General features: G+C 37.1%; 1 protein-coding gene and 1 long non-coding RNA gene across 2 annotated transcripts in view; both read right to left on the bottom strand.

The window, feature by feature from the left end:
• Positions 1–22,231, bottom strand: part of LOC134821802 (hemicentin-1-like) — an 88,789-nt gene that overhangs the window by 43,014 nt on the left and 23,544 nt on the right. Inside the window, exons 2-9 of the mRNA XM_063832584.1 lie at positions 16,643–16,725; positions 15,386–15,477; positions 14,781–14,864; positions 14,015–14,076; positions 3,405–3,519; positions 3,166–3,264; positions 2,959–3,026; positions 2,671–2,792 (exon numbers count right to left, since the gene is read on the bottom strand). Of these exons, the coding sequence (XP_063688654.1) occupies positions 2,671–2,792; positions 2,959–3,026; positions 3,166–3,264; positions 3,405–3,519; positions 14,015–14,076; positions 14,781–14,864; positions 15,386–15,477; positions 16,643–16,725 (725 nt within the window). The remainder of the gene's footprint in view (positions 1–2,670; positions 2,793–2,958; positions 3,027–3,165; positions 3,265–3,404; positions 3,520–14,014; positions 14,077–14,780; positions 14,865–15,385; positions 15,478–16,642; positions 16,726–22,231) is intronic.
• Positions 8,175–11,689, bottom strand: LOC134822274 (uncharacterized). Its single transcript, XR_010161160.1, has 5 exons — positions 11,592–11,689; positions 11,192–11,422; positions 9,042–9,356; positions 8,722–8,848; positions 8,175–8,497 (listed from the first exon to the last, which is right to left on the bottom strand). It is a non-coding gene; the product is annotated as an uncharacterized LOC134822274 (long non-coding RNA).

The following is a 22,231-nucleotide window of genomic DNA, read 5'->3' as shown; positions in this document are numbered from 1 at the left end:
ACTTGATCTGTATCAGCATGCAGACCAAGATGATGAGAGGGGGGATTATGAAATATGCGAAAGATGAAAGATATACAATAGTTGCACCAATATTACTACGATTAACAAATATTGGTGCCATATTTCCATCATTATTATAGCAAGAACGTTGGTGGTGTTGACCTTCACCAATGGTCTGAGAACTATGGAGAACTGTGGCATAAAACAGAAATGTAAGAATCGTGACTAATCCAGGAAATGAAAAAGCATACAGCAAATACGCAAAATCAAAATCATACTTAAACAAAATGCAACGGTCAATGGCAAAGCTGATAGTATCAAGGAAGTGAAGAGAAGTCACTATCAAGCAGATTGTGACCACGATTTTCTTAACACGAGCATTGTCTATCCGGCGGAAAGGATCTGCGATATTAACAGTCAGCGTCAGAGTGACAGCTAGATTGAGAACTTTAGAGCAGGTCACTCCTGGCAGTGCTGTGGTCATGTAATAATGCAAGCTCCAGTACAGGACCTCTACATCGCACACTCCAGTGTAGACGAGAATGCTGATCACCGACAGGACTATATTTCCTTGTGCTTTGAGAATATCCGCGAGGGCTATCCCCATGAAGAAGCTAGGCACTAGCTTAGTCCTTTCCCTGTAGTAGTCCACCAACAAGACAGTGTTTTGCACCAGGACGATTATACAGAGAGGTATGGTAACCGGGGTTGGCTTATAAAATAGTCCCTTGAAGAGCAAGATCTCAGGACCGGCACTGCTCACCCTATCGTGGTGGTAAAAATCCTCTACATTTCCCAGATTTGTCGTGTTGTCCATTTCGTGTTTAAAACGCTTTGATTTTCATTGGTTAGTGTTTATTATATTATACTGATATTAAAGTGTTATAATTCATTTGGGATGAAACACGCGTGGTCTATCTTTATCATTTAATTGTGAAAATTTAGATTATAATTTGATTTGAAGACTTAAAGTCCTAAACAATGTGCTGATAGGAAGGAAAGGAAACACAGTACTTACTACCCCGCTACTATATGCGACAAAGATATTGAATAAAGTATAACTAAATAATTGAAGGGTTTAGCCTGAAACTTGATTCATAGCAGTTGACCAACAAACAAAAAAAAAAAAAAAAAAAAAAAAAAAAAAAAAAAAACTTGTTTTTTAAATACACTTCAAGGACTAAATGAAAAGATAAAACTTAAAAGTCGACATGGACGTAACGTTGTCTCACGTAATTTGGATTTCTACTTTTAAATTCGCTCCGGCTCGCAAAGCCAAAAAGGCTGAGCAGAAATTTATGTTGATGCGGAAACAAACTATTGACACGATGATCAAATCAAATTTCGGTCCGAACTTTTCATTGAGAAGTGTTGAATTGTTCACGAGACATAATATCTAAAATCTTATTGGTTATAAGTTAACCCCGTGGCTTAAATTAGGTACTCGTACTGGTACTACCTGCAGTCTGCACCTCTGATTATAATCATTCTACTGATGTAATCATTCAGATCAGACTAACAGAATAGTTCCAATAAAAGTGGGGAAAATCACCTCTAGTTAGGATGTTATCTACTCAATATCAACATATTACAGCACCATTCAGTGCTACTGCTACCATATATTTATAGGTGTATAACCTTTGCGTGTATACGCCGTATACTATACATTACTATCGTGGAATGTACGGTTCTTTTGCGATAGTGTAAATGCTATAGTTAGCGATAACGAGCGTCAGTTATCACTAACTGACGCCTGCGCTAGCTAGCACTTACTAGCGCCAACTAGCGCAAGCTAACGAGTAATATCGCGGAATCCAATTTCGGCATTTTGCGCTAGTTAGCGATAACTAGCGCTAGTTATCACTTTATCATAAAATCGCAAATATTTCATTTCGATATATTGTCTAGTATTAGTTACTGTCTAGCGATAACTAATACTATCACGGTACGATTTTTAGCTCTAGCTAGTATTTATAGTGCTAATTAGCGCTAGTTAGTATAGCAATAGTTATCGAATAGTTTGATCAGACTCCTCAAACTTGCGATAACTATGTCTATCGCATACTATCAGATTCTACAATGTCGCATAGCTAGCGCTAGAAAGCACCAGTTATCGAAAATTTTTAGTTTGCGCTAGCTAGTGTTAAATAGCGCTAACTAGCGCTAGTTGGCGCTTGATTGCGTCATCAAGCGCTATCTATCGTTATCCAGCGCTAGCTATCGCGTTTACGCTATCGCAAAAGAACCGAGCATGTTTATATAACCGGTATCAACTTTAACAAAAAAACCGTAAACGATATATAATATACAACTTAAACTCTTTTGACTGGTTCAAATGCTTTAATGGCCTTCAAATAAGCATGAAAAAATAAAAAAATTGGCCTAAGAATAAGAATTTTAGTGCCAAAAATGTGGACTCCAAGTGGTGTCAAAAACACGAATTGAATAAATTATTATTATTTTAGTCTCATGAGTCTTGACACCACTATAGGGTTAGACGGGTTCCTACTAGTATAGATAAAAGGAGCACTTGTGTTAGGCCAGGGTCAGACCTTATGAGACACTGGGCCATGAATTTCGCTTGAACCCACAAAAACCATTTTTCAAGGGGAATGCATATTTTTTCATCCACAATTTTTGTTCATGCTTAAATCATACAACATCACTTACCCGTGTGTTATTTGATAAAATCCAGGATATCTCTGGAAGAGGATCTCCGGTAGCTATGCAGGTCAGAATTTCACTACTGAACACGCTGACAGTTTCATTTACTGTTGTTATCTTTGGTAATTCTGATGAGATGGAAATTTAGAATATGGATAATGCATGAAAGCAGTTTATATAAATCACTATGAGACAGGGCTTTAAGTACAACCATTTTCCTGATTGTTTATCAGCGAATTAGATCTAAAAAAGTACTTAAAGAAACATATTATTACATATTAAACATATTATTACCGACTACAAGAACGCGTATGTAAGCTCTATCGTTTGCATAATCAGTCCTTACTTCACAGCTAAAATACCTGAAACAAAATCATAATTTTTAATACGTATAGGAATAAGGCTTTGTTGCTACACAAATATACTTTGGTTCAAGCCGTGCAGACACCTTTTATTTCAAATTCATACAATTTATAAAATCATAAACTGAAAGCATCTAACCCTTCGCCATCAAGTTTGGAAACATCGTTTATAGCAAGAGACGTTTTATCCTCACTGACTAGAAATCTTTGATCGTCCCATACCACTCTCAGGGTATCCCTGTGAAAGTGAAAGAATCAAAATACAAGAATGTAAGTTAACACCTGATAGGTAGCTATGACCGCAGAAACACTAACAAATTTCCAAACCTCAAATAATACTTGAAAACACCGATCGAAAAAATAATTTTGGCAATTTACCAAGTAATCTGGTCCGGAGTGGCAGGGGGATCTGCTTTTACAGTGACACTAAGAGTTACACTTAGTCCTAACACTGCTGTTACTGTAGTCTCTAGAGGAATTACCTCCGGCTTTGCTGTGGATATATAAATTCAAATAACAGTTGTTGCCTGCATAAGTTTGGGAACTAAATAGCATTTATCCGTAACACAATTAAAGTATATTAGTTTACTCAGCCTATCCGAGAAAGCAGTCACATTTAAGGAGGCACACAGCTGAGTTGCTTATTAATTTGGCAACAAATACCTGGGTTTTATGAAGAATTGGTTATATATTATGTCCTGACATCACCTTAATGATATAACATTTACATTTTATAATTTATAAAGCCTACCAGACAGGTTAATGAGCTAAGTTGATTAGTTATACTTATTGTCCGACAATATGATGGATAATAAATATGCCATTCAACACTTCCTTCCATAAACGTTCTGAGAGCACGGCCTAATATTAACTTATTTATGCCGCATAGTTGGATCTGGGAGTCAAATTAAACTTTATAGGTTTAACTGAAGAGTACGATGTTAAGCACTAGTTGTTCTTAAAGGTAGCTACGTGGGCTACTTGAGAGAGCATTTCATTTCACTACAGCTGATAATAATAATAAAGGTCAGATAAAATCGTTCTATTTAGCTCTAGATTAGGTTTATATTTGAATATTGTTCCGTCATGATATGGTCCCCTTAAGTATGAGATCCTGGATAGGTTCGCTATTTAAACTTCATCTCACCTTGAGCCACTTGTTGCTATTCAAAATACAGGTTAATCAGTGTCGAGGTCATGGAAATATAACTTTCATCCACCAGCTAACTTAATTCCACGCATTTTTTCAAACATTTAAGATTTCAAAAATTGGCTTCAAAACTTGAATTTTTGAAAGTCCATATAAATACAATTTTCTGGGAATAATTAAACATATTCAATTCAATTATTTTGTCTTTCTGGCTGAGTGCATCGAGATGATAATGGTGATAATAATTGTCATCTTAATGCTATCATGCAATCATAAGATGCCATGGACCATGGTAATCGTAACACAATAGAGTAGTTTCCGATGAGATATAATCGTAATGACCGACTACTAGACATTATAGCACTTTTCTGGGAATAATTATACATATTCAATTCAACTATTTTGTCTTTCTGGCTTTGTGCATCGAGATGATAATGGTGATAATGATTATCATCTTGATGCTATCATGCAATCATAAGATGCCATGGTAATCGTAACACAATAGAGTAGTTTCCGATGAGATATAAATTCAGAATTTTGCATTGCAAATTTTGGAATTTGGCCGCCAAATTTTTTAAAGGCCTAACTTAAAATTTTGTCCCAAAACTTAAGGTCGAAATGCAATTCTTCGTTGATTCTGAAAATTTCATGTAAAAATATTGAAACCCTATTGAGTTCTATTGTTTTGAGCGAAGTCAGTTTTGCAAATATCGCGAACTGAGATATGGGCAATTTTGTTCATTTTTTGCGATTATTTGAACACAGAATCCACAGTTAGGTAGATGCTGAGCTGATAATCATAGATAATGTGTAGTATAAGCTTACCTTCCATATAAAGTTGGTTTCATTCAAAAATATTGATATTTGACCAATTTATGGGCCAAAATCGATCAAATTAGGTGCGTATGCCCAAATATGGTCATATGGTTTTTGGCTCATAAATCAGTCATTTTTTGTCCAATCTTGATGAAAATTCATATACGAGTTCAAGGGACCACTAGCTACAAGTAAAGCACCTAAAATCTGGATTTTGGGCATGTTCAGGGTATTTGGTTAAATTGGGCCTGATTTGAACCAAATATGGGCGTGGTTGCCCCGCGGCACCGTTTGGCGGTTGGGGTCCGGGACCCCCTCAAAAGTTCGGTCACCGGTCCTAGTTTGTTGCCCCCCCCCCCCTCTTAAACTTAAAGCACCTTGGACCTTGGTGTCAGGAAACCTCTTACTTAGCTGGGGACCCCAGGCCATTATGGTCATAAACATAATAGCCGAATAGAGAAACCTATAATAACTCTCTATAAACTCTCAATGAATATATTGAATATTTAGACAGTCTTACTCCACGTGAGCAAGAATCATGGAAAACAATAATTACTAAGCTGTCCACTCCAAGGTTGTTAAATACGTCAAATTTTCGTCAAATAATACGACGTATTTGGTTCTAATAACTTAATAAAGAATACGTCGTAATACGCCGTAGTACGGTAATTTCTATGGATTGTTAAATACGTCCACGAATACGCCATAATACACCGTAATACGCTGATTTGTCAAAATTAAACATTACAGCTGCGCGCCACCCTCATCATTGATCATGCATTAAAGGAGTGCAGTTATACAATATGATAACTTAAATTTGTAATCAAATTTCATGGATAATCCGATAAGCAAACAATTTTTTGCGCGCACGACACACCTTTTCGTAATACTTCAATTTTCGAGGATTAATACGTATTCGTATTCCAATACGTATTCCCTCCTAATACGTATTTAACAACCTTGGTCCACTCCCTCCGACCATTTCGTCTTGTCGTGATCACTTAAGTGTATTTCGTGAATTGTAAGGGTCTAACTTCATTGCACGTTCAAGGTCACCAATCAACTCACCTTACCGATTCATCACACAAATAACGTCATCCATAACTGATGAATATTTAGCTGTTCACACTACTACTAGTGCTCACACTAGTGCTCACACTTTAGTCCTCTTGTGACTAGTGTTCACCTGCAACAATTTTAGATCCCTGACGTCGTCTGAACTCTGACGTCTGCCGTTAAAGTGCATTAGGCGCAGTATTACTATTATCTGACGACACTTTGAAAATTTCCATATTATAGCCTTTGATATACATATATTTACCATTAAAATTATGTTCGTCAAAAAACAATTTCGAATTAATAGTAGGCCTGTACTTGTAGGCTGTTATTCTATTAATGCCCCACATGACACCGCTACAGTTATGCAATTTAACGCACAGAACGCACACCTATTTACCCGGTCAAGTTTAGCCTATATCTAAATTATTTAAAAAGTGACAACCATACTAGTACGCATAGTTCCAAGTTCCTTTAAGGAGGCACACAGCTGAGTTGCTTATTAATTTGGCAACAATTATACCTGGGTTTTATGAAGACCTGGTTATGTCCTGACATCACCTTAATGATATAACATTTACATTTTATAATTTATAAAGCCTACCAGACAGTTTAATCAGCTAAGTTGATTAGTTATACTTATTGTCCGACAATATGATGGATATCATGCCATTCAACACTTCCTTCCATAAACGTTCTGAGAGCACGGCCTAATATTAACTTATTTATGCCCGCATAGTTGGATCTGGGAGTCAAATTAAACTTCATAGGTTTAACTGAAGAGTACGATGTTAAGCACTAATTATTCTTAGTTCCTTGGTAACGAGTCAGCTACGCAGACTTCGTTAAACACTTGAAAAATACTTAATAATAAATAATAATAGGATTATGGCACAGTGGCTGCAAAAGCGCAAATTGCAAACTAAGTATTTTCGCGCGTTTTCGCGCGTTTTGACAAGATATATATTATGAGCACTCTTTAAATGCTTTTCATAAATTCCAGAACAATCCTTTTAGTATGATTTTTAATACAACATACAATTTATGGTCTAAATATCATTATCTAGCAATTTTGAAATTTCTAGCTTAACTGTAAATAGAGTTAAGTGCATTTTAAAACAAGTAAAAGTCTTCTATTTTGTTTTGATCATAACATTTTAACTAAGTAAAAGTATTTGGGCATATTTACACGAAATGATCAGAAATTGTCTAAATAACAATACAGTCAAAGTTTTAATGATCGGCAGTAAAATATTCGTAACCAAAACGTTAATCAAAGTTATACGAATTATACTTATTTGTTTACAATATTGACTTTAAATTGAACAAAATGCGCGGAACGCGCGCGATCTTATATCATATATGCGTAGGTGAAGAAAGAGACTAGCCATCTTTACAACAAAGGAAAGGATTTAATAACCTCTACTAGCCTTAGAGCATAACCATGCTCTTTCCACAATGCACAAGTATGAGCAAATAACTCCTTTCGCAGGAAACTAACGCCCTCACAGGCTCCCACGTTTCATGTAACCGACCCCAGGTTTTGGTTTTAGATCGGACACTCAAAACAAAGATAGAAGAGCGGTCTACACGCTTACAGGCTACCACGTCTCTTGGAAACCCAGGATTTAGTTTTGGATCGGACAATCAAAATACCGATATAGATAAACATAAAACAATAGAGGAGCGGTCTACACCCTCACAGGCTACCACTGACCACGTTTAGTATAAGCCAGGATTTAGTTCTGGATCGGAAACTGGAAGCAAGGATATAGGAGCGGTCTACAGTGACGTTACAGGTTTAAAGGTATAGTAGTTGAAATCACTTTTACTTTTAGCAATATTAATGGACTGCAGTTCAAAAATATGGAAATATTCAGGAGCAGGACATGGACACTGTGTGGTTTGAGATATAAACCCATAGGTGAGGGCCAGAGACAAGTTTCCGCTTAGACATGACAGTACCTAGACAACTGTGTATCAACTGTTTGACGATCCCGTTAACCAGATTTATAAGTAACACCTACCAGGAACACTGCATACGACTACGAGTTGCACGTAGCAGGCCATGACCTTCCCTGAGAGTTCCTGTCTCTCCGTCTTTAACCCGACGGAATCTCTCGGAGTCTGTAGCTGATATCTATGTTTTAAGATATCAGCTACATACTCCGAGAAAGAAGACTCCTAACTAAAGCATGCAATGAAATATCAGATTCTTAGAATATCATATCAAGTGGTCGAGACAGTTTTAAAAATGTTAAAATTCGAGTGTTGAATGACATAGCACGTACAATGTACATCTTTACTTTCAGTCTTCTCCATCGCTGATTTCTGTAAATCCTATAATGACTTTTTTCAAGAAATTTAGCCCGCCTAACTCCGAGGAACTTATAATGTCGGCTGGATATAGAGACTTGATCTTTTTTCGTTTGCCGTTATTATATCGTCCCTATAAAATAATACAATTGTAATCTTTGACTTGTATATAAAAATAAATGTCTATTTACAAACGCAAAATTGTATCATCTATCTCCAATGTTTGTTTAGTGCTGTGGGACTAAATCGATAAATACGCTGGAAGCTATAGATCAAAGAGTCTTAAAATTAGGGTGGAATTTCTAAATAGGTACAGCATATTGCAACAGACTCTATGTCTGTAAGAAATCGGTTTACCTCCTTAGTACTTGCTCTAGGAATTCCTTCAACAATGTGATTTAGGAACAGATCGCCACGCAAAATCGATGTTTCTAGTGTCTGGCCCAGATTTTTGACGTAGTTTCCAAGCCAAGACCGGGAACTCCTGTAATTTATACTGTTTATCAATTATGTAATAATCTCTGATCTACGTAATACAAAGAGAAACGAGACTTCAGAGATCTCCTGGATTATGCTGGAGCGTAAACGGATAAATATAGCAGAGACGTACGTTATTAAAATTTATTCTGCAATAAACGACGAAAAACGGTGATATTATTATTAATAAAAGTGCTTACCTTATATTTCGGACATCTTTTTGCATATATTCTATCCCCTCCTCCGACATATTTTTGAGAAACTAACACGCTCACAGGCTCCCACGTCTCATGTAAACCCAGGTCACAGGTTTTGGTTTTGGATCGGCTACTCAAAAAAATGAAAGAGGAGCGGTCTACACGCTCACAGGCTACCACGTCATATCAAGTGGTCGAGACAGTTTTCAAAATCTTAAAATTTGAGTGTTGAGTGATTTAGTACGCACAGTCGCACATTTTTACTTTCAGTCTTCTTCATATCGCTGACCTCGTTAATTTCTTCTCTTTAGTACGTCCCTATAAAATAATACAATTATAATCTTTAACTTCATTTCCAGGGTTAAACTACCACTGGTAAGCAATTCGGAAAATCATGGGACGGCATAATGCCGGGGCGGGTATGAACCGCCAACCTCCGGGTTACATGCCTAGTGCTTTAATTGAGCTACCGGCCCTATTCAGCTCAGGAATTTCTTGCAAGCGAATCAGTAAGCAATCTTGTTGTTATTTCATATCTGCTGCTATTAGTACACGTACTGCATTATATGCAGCAGGGATAGCCACTGCCACTAATGATCATGGCTCTAGCTAAATGTTTTACTCCATCGGGGCAGCCGAGGCACGTGCAATGTTTGTTTAAAGCTCTCGAGCTAAATTGATAAATAGATTAGACAACCTCGGAAGAGACGCCGGCAGTGTTAGATCAAAGAACCTTAAAATCAGGTTATTCATGAATTTTCGGGAGGTCTTTTAGAAGAATGTCAAAATTCAAGTGTAGAGTGATTTAATCACCACGCTCAGCTATCTAACGTACGGAACGTTCACTAAAAATAGTTTGTGAACGCGTTCGCTAAAAAATTTTAACGTTCGGAACATAAGGAAAGTTAATTGCTATTATGAAATTAAAATGCAGGACATAGCCCAATTATCCGGCAAAGTACTAGCGTTTCCATTGCCAGGCCTTCAGGGCCTTGAGGTATGTTACAAATACAAATGTTGTTTGATCTTGAGCTGAATGGTTGTTATACTATAATATCGTATATATAAGAACGATGTACATTTTACACATCGATCCCTAATGAAGTTTTGTGGAAGATCAAATTCCAGAGAAAGAAACGTATCCTTGAGCAACTTTAAGTTTAACAATTTTACCTTTGACTTCTTAAGTTTCAGCCTTCAGGGTAATCATACCCCAAATCTTTTGGGAAGTACCATGAACAGACCGTTAAATCGACCGCAAGATACGAGAACAGTATATTTGCTGTGGTAACCATAGTTGGTCAGTTTGGTCATTGTTTATTTACTGTCTAATTCCAACAACATGGTTTTATCTCATTGTATCCATCTTAAGTTAAAAACTATCGGAAAATTATCAAAATATTGACTAACGTATACTAACGTTCACAAACGTTCACTACAAAATGATTGGAACGTACGTTCAGTACGACTAAGTTCAGCGTTCACTACAACTAAGGTTAAAAGTGCGTTTAAGTACATTTACCGTTGAATTCACCGTTTTACGAGAGTAATACGTTTTATCAAGAGTAATACAGAGAAAGAGTCCCGACAGTCTCCCTGATTGCCTCTAAATATATTCACGTGACACATATGCCGGTCTTAAACTAACATCATCCAATTAATGGAGTATAACTAAGCCTGTCAGTCTGTAGAGTAAACAAAAGGGGTGACAAAGAAGCCTAATTAAGGAAAGTGAGGTGGAAACAGCTTGCTAACCGTGTGTAATGAGGTTAATAACAAAAGGCCAATAACCACATAGGAAGATGAACTAGTAGTCTAAAATGATGTGTACACTGGTGACAGGAGCGTACAATTACACATGTCTGATATCACAAAAATATCTGAAACCAAGCTTCCTGAATTTCTGCTCAATTGGCCGATACGAATGGCCCAAATATGGGAGGAGATCTAGAGGGTGCAAGAAACAACTGGAAAAAATGATGAACCTTTTTTAGGAAACACGGATATAGTTCTAGAAGGGCCGATCGAACTAGACCAACTTGAATTGACGCATTTTTGAACACTGATTCATATCTTGAAGTAATTGTAAAACAGATACGGTAATAATTAACATGTCAGGTCATATTATTCTGAAATAATTGTAAAATGCCTACCTGCCTAGGTCGATGAAGTCTGGAACGAGTTTCCAGTTTCGTGACAGCGCTTCTCTCCATTTATCTCTATCACTCATGAGCCAACGAACCTTATCAGATTGCAATCCAGTATCTTCTGATCTTGTAGGATGTCCGGAAAGGTCTTATGAGGTCGTCCTATATACCGATGGCCATATGATGGTTGTTAGAAAAGGAGTTGCTGAGCAGATTGGTACTGACGGTAGAAATGTCCTGTAAAATAGATACAGTAATATAAAATATCGGGTCATATCCTAAAATAGAGTAACTGTAAAATAGATACGTGTACGGTAATACTAATAACGTTGAGCCATAATATTTTGAACGATGAATTTATCTAAACAAAAGCATTCTTAATAGAAACTTGAACATTTTTACTCACAAACGATCCATTGGTTAATCATGCTCCTGTCTCGAAAAGAGTATTTAGCTCAATATGAGGGCGTGTATCTTTATTAGAATTCACAGAATCCATTTTCTAAAACCGGAGAAGTATAGTATAATGAAGCAATTTAAAATTTGCACGATCAACAAAACATGACAATAATATGCTCATGTCATCAACTTCATGAACAATAAAAAGCATATAACAAATATGCCAATACACAATGAATAACAAATTTTTAAAAAAGCTGTGAACAGAAGGTAAAAAACTGCGAACAAAAGGTAGCGTACGATCGCGTTTTGAAACAGTGCACAAAGAAATGATCCTAGATTGAGCTCTAGAAATCTAATTTTTGAGTGGAGTACTTGTGGAAGAGGTAATGCAAATTAATGCTGCCTGGTATGTGGAAGAGGCTGACTGAAAAGCTTGCAGAGTATATTGGCTCTAGCTTGTAGCTGTTTCATCAAAAATTGTGTTGACTGTGCGCGGCTCGACCGCGCATTTTTACAATATTTGTGCAAATGGCAAAATCATGCGTTGTTAACGATAAATCGACGTAAGGTCTACTTAGTTCGACTGACGGCGGGGCGCCAAATTTGTGCGCTAGTTGCAGCGCAGCCACTGTGTATGGCCACATGGCCATCTCGACAAAACTTGAAACCCAACTGCACTCTACGCTATTGCAGTTCGCACAATATTATCAAAAAGAAAAATGTTCCTATCCGGAACATTTAATGATTAATTATTTTAAGGACGTTAACATGTAGTTCTGAATTTAACAATCAAGAAACATTGATTCCTCGGTATTTAGCAATCAATGGGTTATTAGACATGAAATGTGCATATGAATCATGCTCACATGTATTTATTTTTGACATCAAGGTTTCGCTGAGATCCCAGAAGTGACCCTTTGACGATGCTCCACTCGCTATCAGTTCATTTTTATAACATTGAAGTCGAGCTTTGAATGCGTCTACTGAACTGGCTTCTTTAACCGAACTTGGTACTTTGTTCCAGTAATTGGCAACACGGTTACTGAGGACCTGATTTCCTCTTTTATCTTTTAGGATCTTGGTACCGCTACGTGATATCCTGAAAAGATCTTGTCCATAGTCCACTTTACCCGTCGTTATTTTAAAGGTTTCAATAAGATCACCCCTCATACGGCGCTCCAGTAGTGTTGTTAACTGGAGGATTCTCAGTCTCTCATCGTATGGTAGGATACCAATCCCGTCGATTATTCGTGTAAATTCTCTCTGAACGTCTTCTATCTTCTTAATAGTCCTCCAGTTTCCGTGCTCTGCTGGTAGATTCCACACTTGCACAGCGTATTCGATGTGAGGTCGAACTAGAGTTCTGTAGACATTTAGCATAACAAATTTGTTACGGCAGATCAAACTTCGTTTGATCCAGCCTATAACAGACTTGGCTTTTTTCACGGACTTATCTATATGATCACTCCAGTCCAGGTTTCTGGTAGTTAGAACTCCAAGATCCTTTTCTGCCTTCACTTGGGGGAGGCGTTCCCCATTCATGAAGTACTCGTGCATTGGATTGTTACGCCCAATATGTAGTACCTTACACTTGCCATCCTTCACATTGAATCTTAGGAGCCATTCCTTCTCCCACGCATTGAGTTTCAGTATATCACTTGTTGGGTTTTAAATCGTGATATCAACCCAAATCTCAAATATTCGCATTTATTTATATATGCGAGACAAACCGTTTTTTTATGAGACACAACTCATATTGGGACTTTGGTTACTCATCTCGACATGTTTGGATACCAGAATCCTTCCCAGTTATACTGGTCGAAATAGTCCCAACTCAGGAATTTGCGTTTCCGTACATTTTAAAGCATCTGAATCTTATAGCTCCAGACGAATAATAGTCAGGTCATTTACAGATTTACTTTAACTTGCATTTCATGCAGACTATAATGGCATTTTTAATGCATCTATCAGATTTAAGACACAATCTGACAGTCCAATCAAATCTTTGACGGATGAATTAAATTAAATAGTTCATATCATTCTCAATAGCTCATTTTACCTTTCTGAACATGATACGACGCGATCATTGGTTAGTTTAACGTCAGTAATCTATATCTCTGTATGTTGATTTGTAAACTACGTTTTTTTAATAAAGCTGTACAGGTTATAAGGTTGAGCTCTTACTTCAGCATCGGCTGGATATAACATGTAGATTATAATAATTAGGAATAGAAGTAATATTCTTCATGCGCTTCATGCTTCGAAATTAAAAATAAATATTGGAAAAGTTTATAATGCTCACTAGTAACGAAGTGCAAATAACAGGAAATAATAAATGAAAGCATGAACGTCCTTTTTTTAAACGTCAATAGCCTTTTAAAAAAGGCCTAATATTATGTACACAAGCCAAGTTTATTCAAAACTTACTTCGGAGATCCAGGGCGATGTTTTCACTCGAGTAAAGGGTTCCTTTGTAGTTTACCTCGCACCTGTATAACAAGTTTAACTTTTAAAACTTCTGATTTGATGAATGTTTGATGATTATTTATTAAACAAGCCGGTAAATCTGTCCCATTGTTCTAACCAAGGCGTGCAGTAATTCGTAAGGCGGATTATCGTTGTGAAGTACTGTACTACTCACGAAGTACTGTACACGATGTTTTCAACCCACGAGTCAGAGAGCAAGCTCAACTGACGGCTCCCAGATGACGTATGCACATGTAGGTGAATCAGTCTGATCAAGAATTTAGTTGGGCTGTGATTGTATCGACCATGAGTACCAAGCAAGCAGATATTTGAATCGACTAGATTTCCACTGGTAAGTTATTCGGAAAATCATGGGCCGGCATAGGGCCAGGGCGGGTATGATCCGCCAACCTCCGAGTAACATGCCTGGTGCTCTACCAATTGAGCTACCGGCCCTACTCAGCTCAGGAATTTCTTGCACGCCTATCAGTAAAGCAGTAAGCAATCGTGTTGTTATCTCATATCTGCTGCTATTAGTACACTGCATTATATGCAGCTGGGATACTCATTGCCATATTTGTGAGACCATGGGACAATAAAACAATAACAAATGTCAAATAACTCAACCCAAAACAATCTTCAACTTTACCCGAATAGTTCCTATTCGGGTTTTTTTAAACCGGCATTTTTATAGTTTCATATACCAATACAATTAATTATGTCATACCTGTAAACTCCCAAGTCAGATTCTTCAAGGGCTCTCATTTTAAGTGTAGCTAAAGTGTCCTCCTGATCGTAGCTCATTTCTATTCTGTGAAATACCACTTTGTTAACGTACGGTGATGTAACTGTTTTAAATAACCCTCCCGCCTTACCTTTGCACAGCCTCCATTCTTTTTTACTTGTCTTTTTTAAATGAATTGCTGTATTACCAAGACGAGTTCGTTAGTGTTCTCCTTGGTCATTTCATGTTTAATTCCCGGTATCAAAATAATATCCTCTCCATAAAGGACGATGGGTTGAGCAGATAATTAATTATTGAGTCACATATTATTGTTTTGTTTTATTTCATTCCGTTTATAACCAAAATATAAATAGTTACTTCTTTAATCTTTTGTAGCAAATTTTAAAATAAATCAAAAACTAGACACTTTTTGTGAAACACCCTGTGTGGCTGTGTCATAAATTTGAATTTCCCCTCCTTTAATCATTCCAAATATGTGCTGGATTTCATTGCAGTCTGCAGCTGTAATTCGAATACCCCACAACTTAATATTTCTAGTAAATAACACTTAATTAATATTTTATTACTTCACAATTGAATTTGTTAACCTGCTTATCGGTAGAGAGCCATCAAGTTTGACCCAAGTTATATTGTTCCGGTCTATGTTTGCACAGTTCTCGGGCAGCGGGTACACAGTAACCTGTATACTCATATAGTGAGGGGTTAAACTTAAACTTAAAAACAGGAATTCTTACCACAGTAACCTGTATAGTGAGGGATTAAACTTAAACTTAAAAACAGGAATTAATACCATCTCTGGCAGCGGATACACAGTCACCTGTATAGTGAGGGGTTAAATTTAAACTTAAAAACGGGAATTAATACCACAGTAACCTGTATAGTGAGGGGTTAAACTTAAACTTAAAAACAGGAATTAATACCATCTCTGGCAGCGGATACACAGTAAACTGTATAGTGAGGGGTTAAACTTAAACTTAAAAACAGGAATTAATACCATCTCTGGCAGCGGATACACAGTAACCTGTATAGTGAGGGGTTAAAATTAAACTTAAAAACAGGAATTAATACCACAGTAACCTGTATAGTGAGGGGTTAAACTTAAACTTAAAAACAGGAATTAATACCATCTCTGGCAGCGGATACACAGTAACCTGTATAGTGAGGGGTTAAAATTAAACTTAAAAACAGGAATTAATACCATCTCTGGCAGCGGATACACAGTAACCTGCATAGTGAGGGGTTAAAATTAAACTTAAAAACAGGAATTAATACCATCTCTGGCAGCGGATACACAGTAACCTGCATAGTGAGGGGTTAAAATTAAACTTAAAAACAGGAATTAATACCATCTCTGGCAGCGGATACACAGTCACCTGTATAGTGAGGGGTTAAAATTAAACTTAAAAACAGGAATTAATACCATCTCTGGCAGCGGATACACAGTAACCTTTATAGTGAGGGGTTAAACTTAAACTTAAAAACAGGAATTAATACCACAGTAACCTGTATAGTGAGGGGTTAAACTTAAACTTAAAAACAAGAATTAATACCATCTCTGGCAGCAGATACACAGTAACCTGTATAGTGAGGGGTTAAAATTAAACGTAAAAACAAGAATTATATAATACCATCAATGAAGATTGGAATAATGCATTGTTCAGGTTTTTATACCTTTTAATGACTATTTTACGCTCATATATTTAAAATACAAACTGACTTGGTTTGAGATTTTCATAACGCACTTTTCCAGATAAATTAACATGATAAACTCAAACTTTCATAGCTATAACAGTGTTATAATAATGTTATAATAACTTCTTGCCTGTCATAATATCATCACTTGCCTGGAAACTTGCAGTTTTCTCGTAAAACGCCACTAAGTTGGTTGTTACTGGGATGAAGTACACTTCACACCCGAAATCAATATCTGTAAAATCGAAATCTGTACCTTTGTTAGTAATTGAGTATGAGCATTTTGTGAAAAAAAAAACTTAAAGTTAATTCAGATGTGAAACAAGCGCGCATGTTGAGAATCGAGATTAGGTCAAGGATCGTCGAAAAGATTAGAAAGCAAATTGCATTGTTCGTCATACAATAAAAAATGCCAATCTTGCCCGAAGATGTTAATTATTTTAACAGTTCACTCAATTAAAAAGTAATTATTTTGATGGACGGCCGCTTTCGAGTTTCGATATGTTTCGTTTTTGTGTTCACATAAATCATCATCTTACTATATATAAAGCGAGGCAATATATATATAGGTATATACATAATTCGAACAATTGAAACAAATCAAATTGGCGGGCAAACGATCCGTTTCATGATATGTATAAAAACAATACCAATCATCACTGATGATTGGTATTTGATTTGTTTCAATTGTTCGAATTATAATGCTCCTGCTTAACTACAGTCGAGCACTCTCTTTGGGAAACCAAACAACAACTATTTATAGGTATATACATATATAATACAGGGTGGGCCAAAAGTCATTGGGCATATGTTGGCCTTAATAGCTCCGCTGTGTTTTATACGATGAATTTTACTAAGTCGTTTGAGGCCACATTTCATACCTTAAAACTCAAAACTGAGAGAAATCCTGTTCCAAAAAGTTTGATATGATCATCAGCTACACTCACAAGAATTTTTGAAGCGATATCTGATGACCTGGGCGAGTGGTAAAATGTACAATTTTGGTGGTAGGCAAAAATCCCACTTTTTCTTTTTTCACCTTGTTCGGTCTGTAACTTGGTCATTTATTGTTCAATTATATAATCCTTTAAAGGGTTGTCTTGTACGGAGTGTAAGTAATGTTCAGTAAAAAAATCAGCCAAAAAACTTTGAAAATGACTGAACTATCGGTATTACAGTGATAGACTTCTCCAAATTTTAAAAATTTTCGAAAAAGAAAAATATTTTTTTTCTCGATGAGGGAATATTTTTAGAAAATTTTGAAGGTGTGCAATCTTATTCTTTTTGTCTATTTAACCATAATATCAAATAAAATCGATGTTCGGAGCAAAAACGTTGTTGGTGTATCTCCCCTTAAGCATTTAGTTTATCTTATTAGCATGTTACACGACACCTTAATTGGGCTACCCTTAAAATTCCCACTGTGTAAATCTGATATCGCGTACCTACCCCACATGCCATGCTTTAAGCATGCTACCTGAGCCTTAGGAATTATTAAAGAATTCTTAGCGGAAAATGAATAGTGAAACATAACTGTTGCAAAAGGATAAATTTATTCAAAATATGCACACAATCATAAAAAACATGAACAATAAATCTACAGAAAATTATCAATATGACCTCCGTTCTTCTCTACGACCAACTTGCAGCGCCGTTTTACTGATCGGCAAGCCCTAGGGCCTAGCGTGGAACTTTACTGGAACATCTCTACAGCAGTCTACAATATGAATACGTCTTTTCAGTTCAAAGATGTCATGAGCAGGACCCTCCTTGTAAATTTGATACTTAAGCCATCCCCAGAAGAAGAAGTCTGGAGGTGTCATGTCAGAACTACGAGGTGGCCAAGGTACAACTAGTCCTTCACCAATAGTTCTGTTGTTAAATTTGGAAGTTATCCACTGTCTGGCAGGAAGATGAGGACGAGCACCATGCAGTTGTGGATGTTGGAGTCTCCAGGCGATGGGAAGACGTGGGTAAGCTCTGGATGGTTTGAGGTGTAGTAAACGGGTTGTAGTTAAATTCCTTGACAGGTTATATAACTCATAAAACTAAATGAGTAAAGGTTACCACTACCAGCTTGTTACGGCGCGGTATATCACAATTTATAATGTCCGATTGATTAAATCGGTAAAAGTTTTTACCTCAGTGCCTCAACTGTCAAGGTCAAATGGCATATAATCGTAAACAGTTTTATCGTCAGTCGATCTAAATTGCTTGTACCAATGTACCTGATCAGCGCGCACTGCCGACAGCGCTACGTCATTATTGCAATAAATAACAGATAACCATGGTTACCTGTTTACGGAGATGTCGGTGATATTAAACAGCGATTAAGTTCAGTTATACGATGCAATAAATTTATAACATCGTGGTGAACGTTTCCTTAATGACTGGAACTGTTATCTCAGCTCTATCTCTGACGGTTCAGAGCGAGCTGCCCACTGTAACTGTGATATCCAGTCTGGGAGTGCTTCTGCTGGTGCGTCTTAGACTTAATGTGTTGTATAAGTTCGTAGTCTAGTGTGTTGAGTCGTTGGAACGTGTACGAGCGTTTTTGGACTTGATTTGTTTTAGATGGCGGTGAGATCTAGCGTTTTTGTTTGAAACATGTTATATTAACTTTGTTATCCAAAATTGTTTTTTCAATCTTAAAGAAAATATTGTACATTTTTGGTTGAATATAATTAGTTTCATGATTCTGTTGAGGTGCAGTAAACGGGTTGTAGTTAAATTCCTTGACAGGTTATATAACTCATAAAACTAAAGGTTACCACTACCAGCTTGTTACGGCGCGGTATATCACAATTTATAATGTCCGATTGATTAAATCGGTAAAAGTTTTTACCAAGGTTACCTGTTCACGGAGATGTCTCATGTCAGTGATATTAAAGTACCATATACTATAAACTTAAATACCATTAATTTATAAAACAGTGCAGCGTCCAAAGTCTGGCACTCAACGCAGCATACCACTATAACCAGTACTACTAAAAACTTATATACCACTAATTTATAAAATGCGAATATTAATCAGAACAGTTGGCATTTTGTTAAATTTCTGAAAACTGCAAACCACTTGCATATTGGCAATTGGACTGTAAAAGATTTTTTACTACGATTCAAGAACGAAATGATTTATTTACCATACATTTTTTTTTAATTTTTGGCTTATCAAAATTTGACTGTGTATTGCAGATTGCTTGTTATGAGTATGACCTCACCGCTGTTAAAGATGCAAAATATATTCATACTAAAATCAATTAGTTTGATTGAATTTTTACCAAGTTAGAATTTTGGCTCTTACTAATTATCACGTGACTTTGGTTTTTATGGTTTTGCAGCCGAACAAAACGGTTTTACATAAACCCTAATCCCAACCCTGACCATAACTCCAAAGCTATCCATAACCCTAACCACAACCCTAACCCTAACCCGAGCCCTAAACAATAAAATTCGTGTTTTACTACTAGTACTACTAGCCTAGTAGCCAGTCATGTGACCATAACTCTCCAGGCCAGGGAAGCATTTTTACCCTACATCATGGGGGGTGATTCGGAATCGGGGTCCAAAATACACCGATTAAAATTACTTTTGTACCCTCAGGGCCTTTTCACGAGAATTTTCTTGAAATGTGGGCGAGCAATTTAGTGGGAGCGTACAATTTAACAATCGAATTTAATTAGCTTGAAAACATAGGGAAAAAAAATCTAAGGGAAATTATTAAAAATAGTAAGGGGAAAAGTGGCATTCCGTTGGATTTGAATGTTCACAAGGATTTCTCAACGGAATATGGTAGTTAGGACCCCTACGAACATAATTAGACCTGTCACCAATTTTGTATCTCACGGAAACACCTCTTTTTACCACTTTTTACCACCTTCTTACCACCTTTCTGGTTTGCCAACTATCTTTAGTTGTGAACGTCGTAGAAGGTTGCAAATTAATCGAGGATGTTCATCTCATCAAAGAGAAAAACTTTTTACGTTGGATAATCAGCTAATTGGATAATTACCAATTAGCTAATTACCAAAAAAAGTGAAACTTTTTTATTGGCTCAAAATGATTGAAATCGTTTGTAACACGGAGAAATGTAGTTTTTAGAAAAACTTCAAAAATTGTTCACTTAAAAATTTTTTCGAGACTTGGAAAAAAATTTCGAAAATTTGAAAAAAAATCATTGCCAGGGTCGGGATAGAGCTGAAGATAGCATCGAGAGGTTGCTAGAAATAGCTAGATTTAGAGTAAACTTGTGGTAGCTGGGTGGTGCTAGCATGGATGTAGCAGAACGTAGCTACACGGGGTTTCATTGGAGTTGGTTATTTTAATGGCCAAAGAGTGCCGGAACTAAAGTTACTTAAGATTGCAGTTGAGGGGCAGTGTAAACCACGGTGGAGTCACTGAGTCAGGGACACAGAGCTACAGTGCAGGAGTACTGCAAAAGAACAGTGCAAGTGATACAGTCTGCAACAGAACGCCGAATGAGTAAGATTGTGGCTGCAGAGGAGGAGAGGAGCAGGAACCTGATTGTGTTTGAAAGAAGAGGAGGAAGGAGGGTTTCCTGCTCAGGTATTTTTGGAAGAGGTGGGGTGAGAACTTATACCCAAGCGACAAGGGTGGGCTGGAAGCAACCAGGTACAGCTATCCGACCTATTAAGATCACCGTCCTGAGCTTAACAGCCTTTCATCAGAATCTGATGAAAACAGAGAGACTGACCCAACCTTTTTAGATACAACGAAACCCTTTATATAAATCGACTTTTCCGCATGAATTACTTCATGGTATCTTCTTATCAAGGCTACAGACCTTGCCGTACCGGATTTATTGATCGAAGTGAGTCTCTTTAGCCCTCTTCTTCTTTAGAGCTTTAGGTTAGTGATCAAACTCTTCGCTACTCGCTCTTCACTGGATCTATCAGGTCATATTCACATCTTTTTACTTTTTAGGTCTCAACCAGCCTTAGTTTTCCTGTTTTCATCATGTAGTACGTTCTGCTACCTCCATTTTAGCACCACCCAGCTTCCATCAGTTCACTCTAAGTCTAGCTTTGTCGGCGTTTTACTGTTGCAGACTGTATCACTTGCACTGTTCTTTTGCAGTACTCCTGCACTGTAGCTCTGTGTCCCTGACTCAGTGACTCCACCGTGGTTTACACTGCCCCTCAACTGCAATCTTAAGTAACTTTAGTTCCGGCACTCTTTGGCCATTAAAATAACCAACTCCAATGAAACCCCGTGTAGCTACGTTCTGCTACATCCATGCTAGCACCACCCAGCTACCACCAGTTTACTCTAAATCTAGCTATTTCTAGCAACCTCTCGATGCTATCTCCAGCTCTATCCCGACCCTGGCAATGAGATATGGGGGTTATTTGAGGTATCTGGCATAACAAACGAAGCGGCATGCGCATTCACAATACAATAAAGCCACAGTGGATGATGGAAGGTATATTTACACTCGCTTCCTATACCCCCTATAATACCGGGCCTCTTGCGAGAGTGACAAAAAGTGCACAGTTAAAACTAAAAGAAACTCCTGTGAGAAATCGCATTTCTTGCACAACTGGGTCTAATTATAGAGGTAAATAAGAGGTCCGGTACATTCAGATACCCGGTATAGATTGGCAAGATTGACGGTACAGAGGTTTTGATCATTGAAATCAATAAAATGATAGTACAGCAGGTAAAATCGGTTCGATCTTAAATGGTCCTTTTGTGCTGTTTATTTATGTGGAATTTGATAA

The sequence above is a fragment of the Bolinopsis microptera genome, chromosome 10 (genome assembly GCF_026151205.1).
Source record: "Bolinopsis microptera isolate Bmic1 chromosome 10, MBARI_Bmic_1.0, whole genome shotgun sequence".
NCBI classification, from domain to species: domain Eukaryota; kingdom Metazoa; phylum Ctenophora; class Tentaculata; order Lobata; family Bolinopsidae; genus Bolinopsis; species Bolinopsis microptera.
Note: the sequence above shows the minus strand (reverse complement) of the source record. Positions and strands in the feature narration are given on the sequence as shown.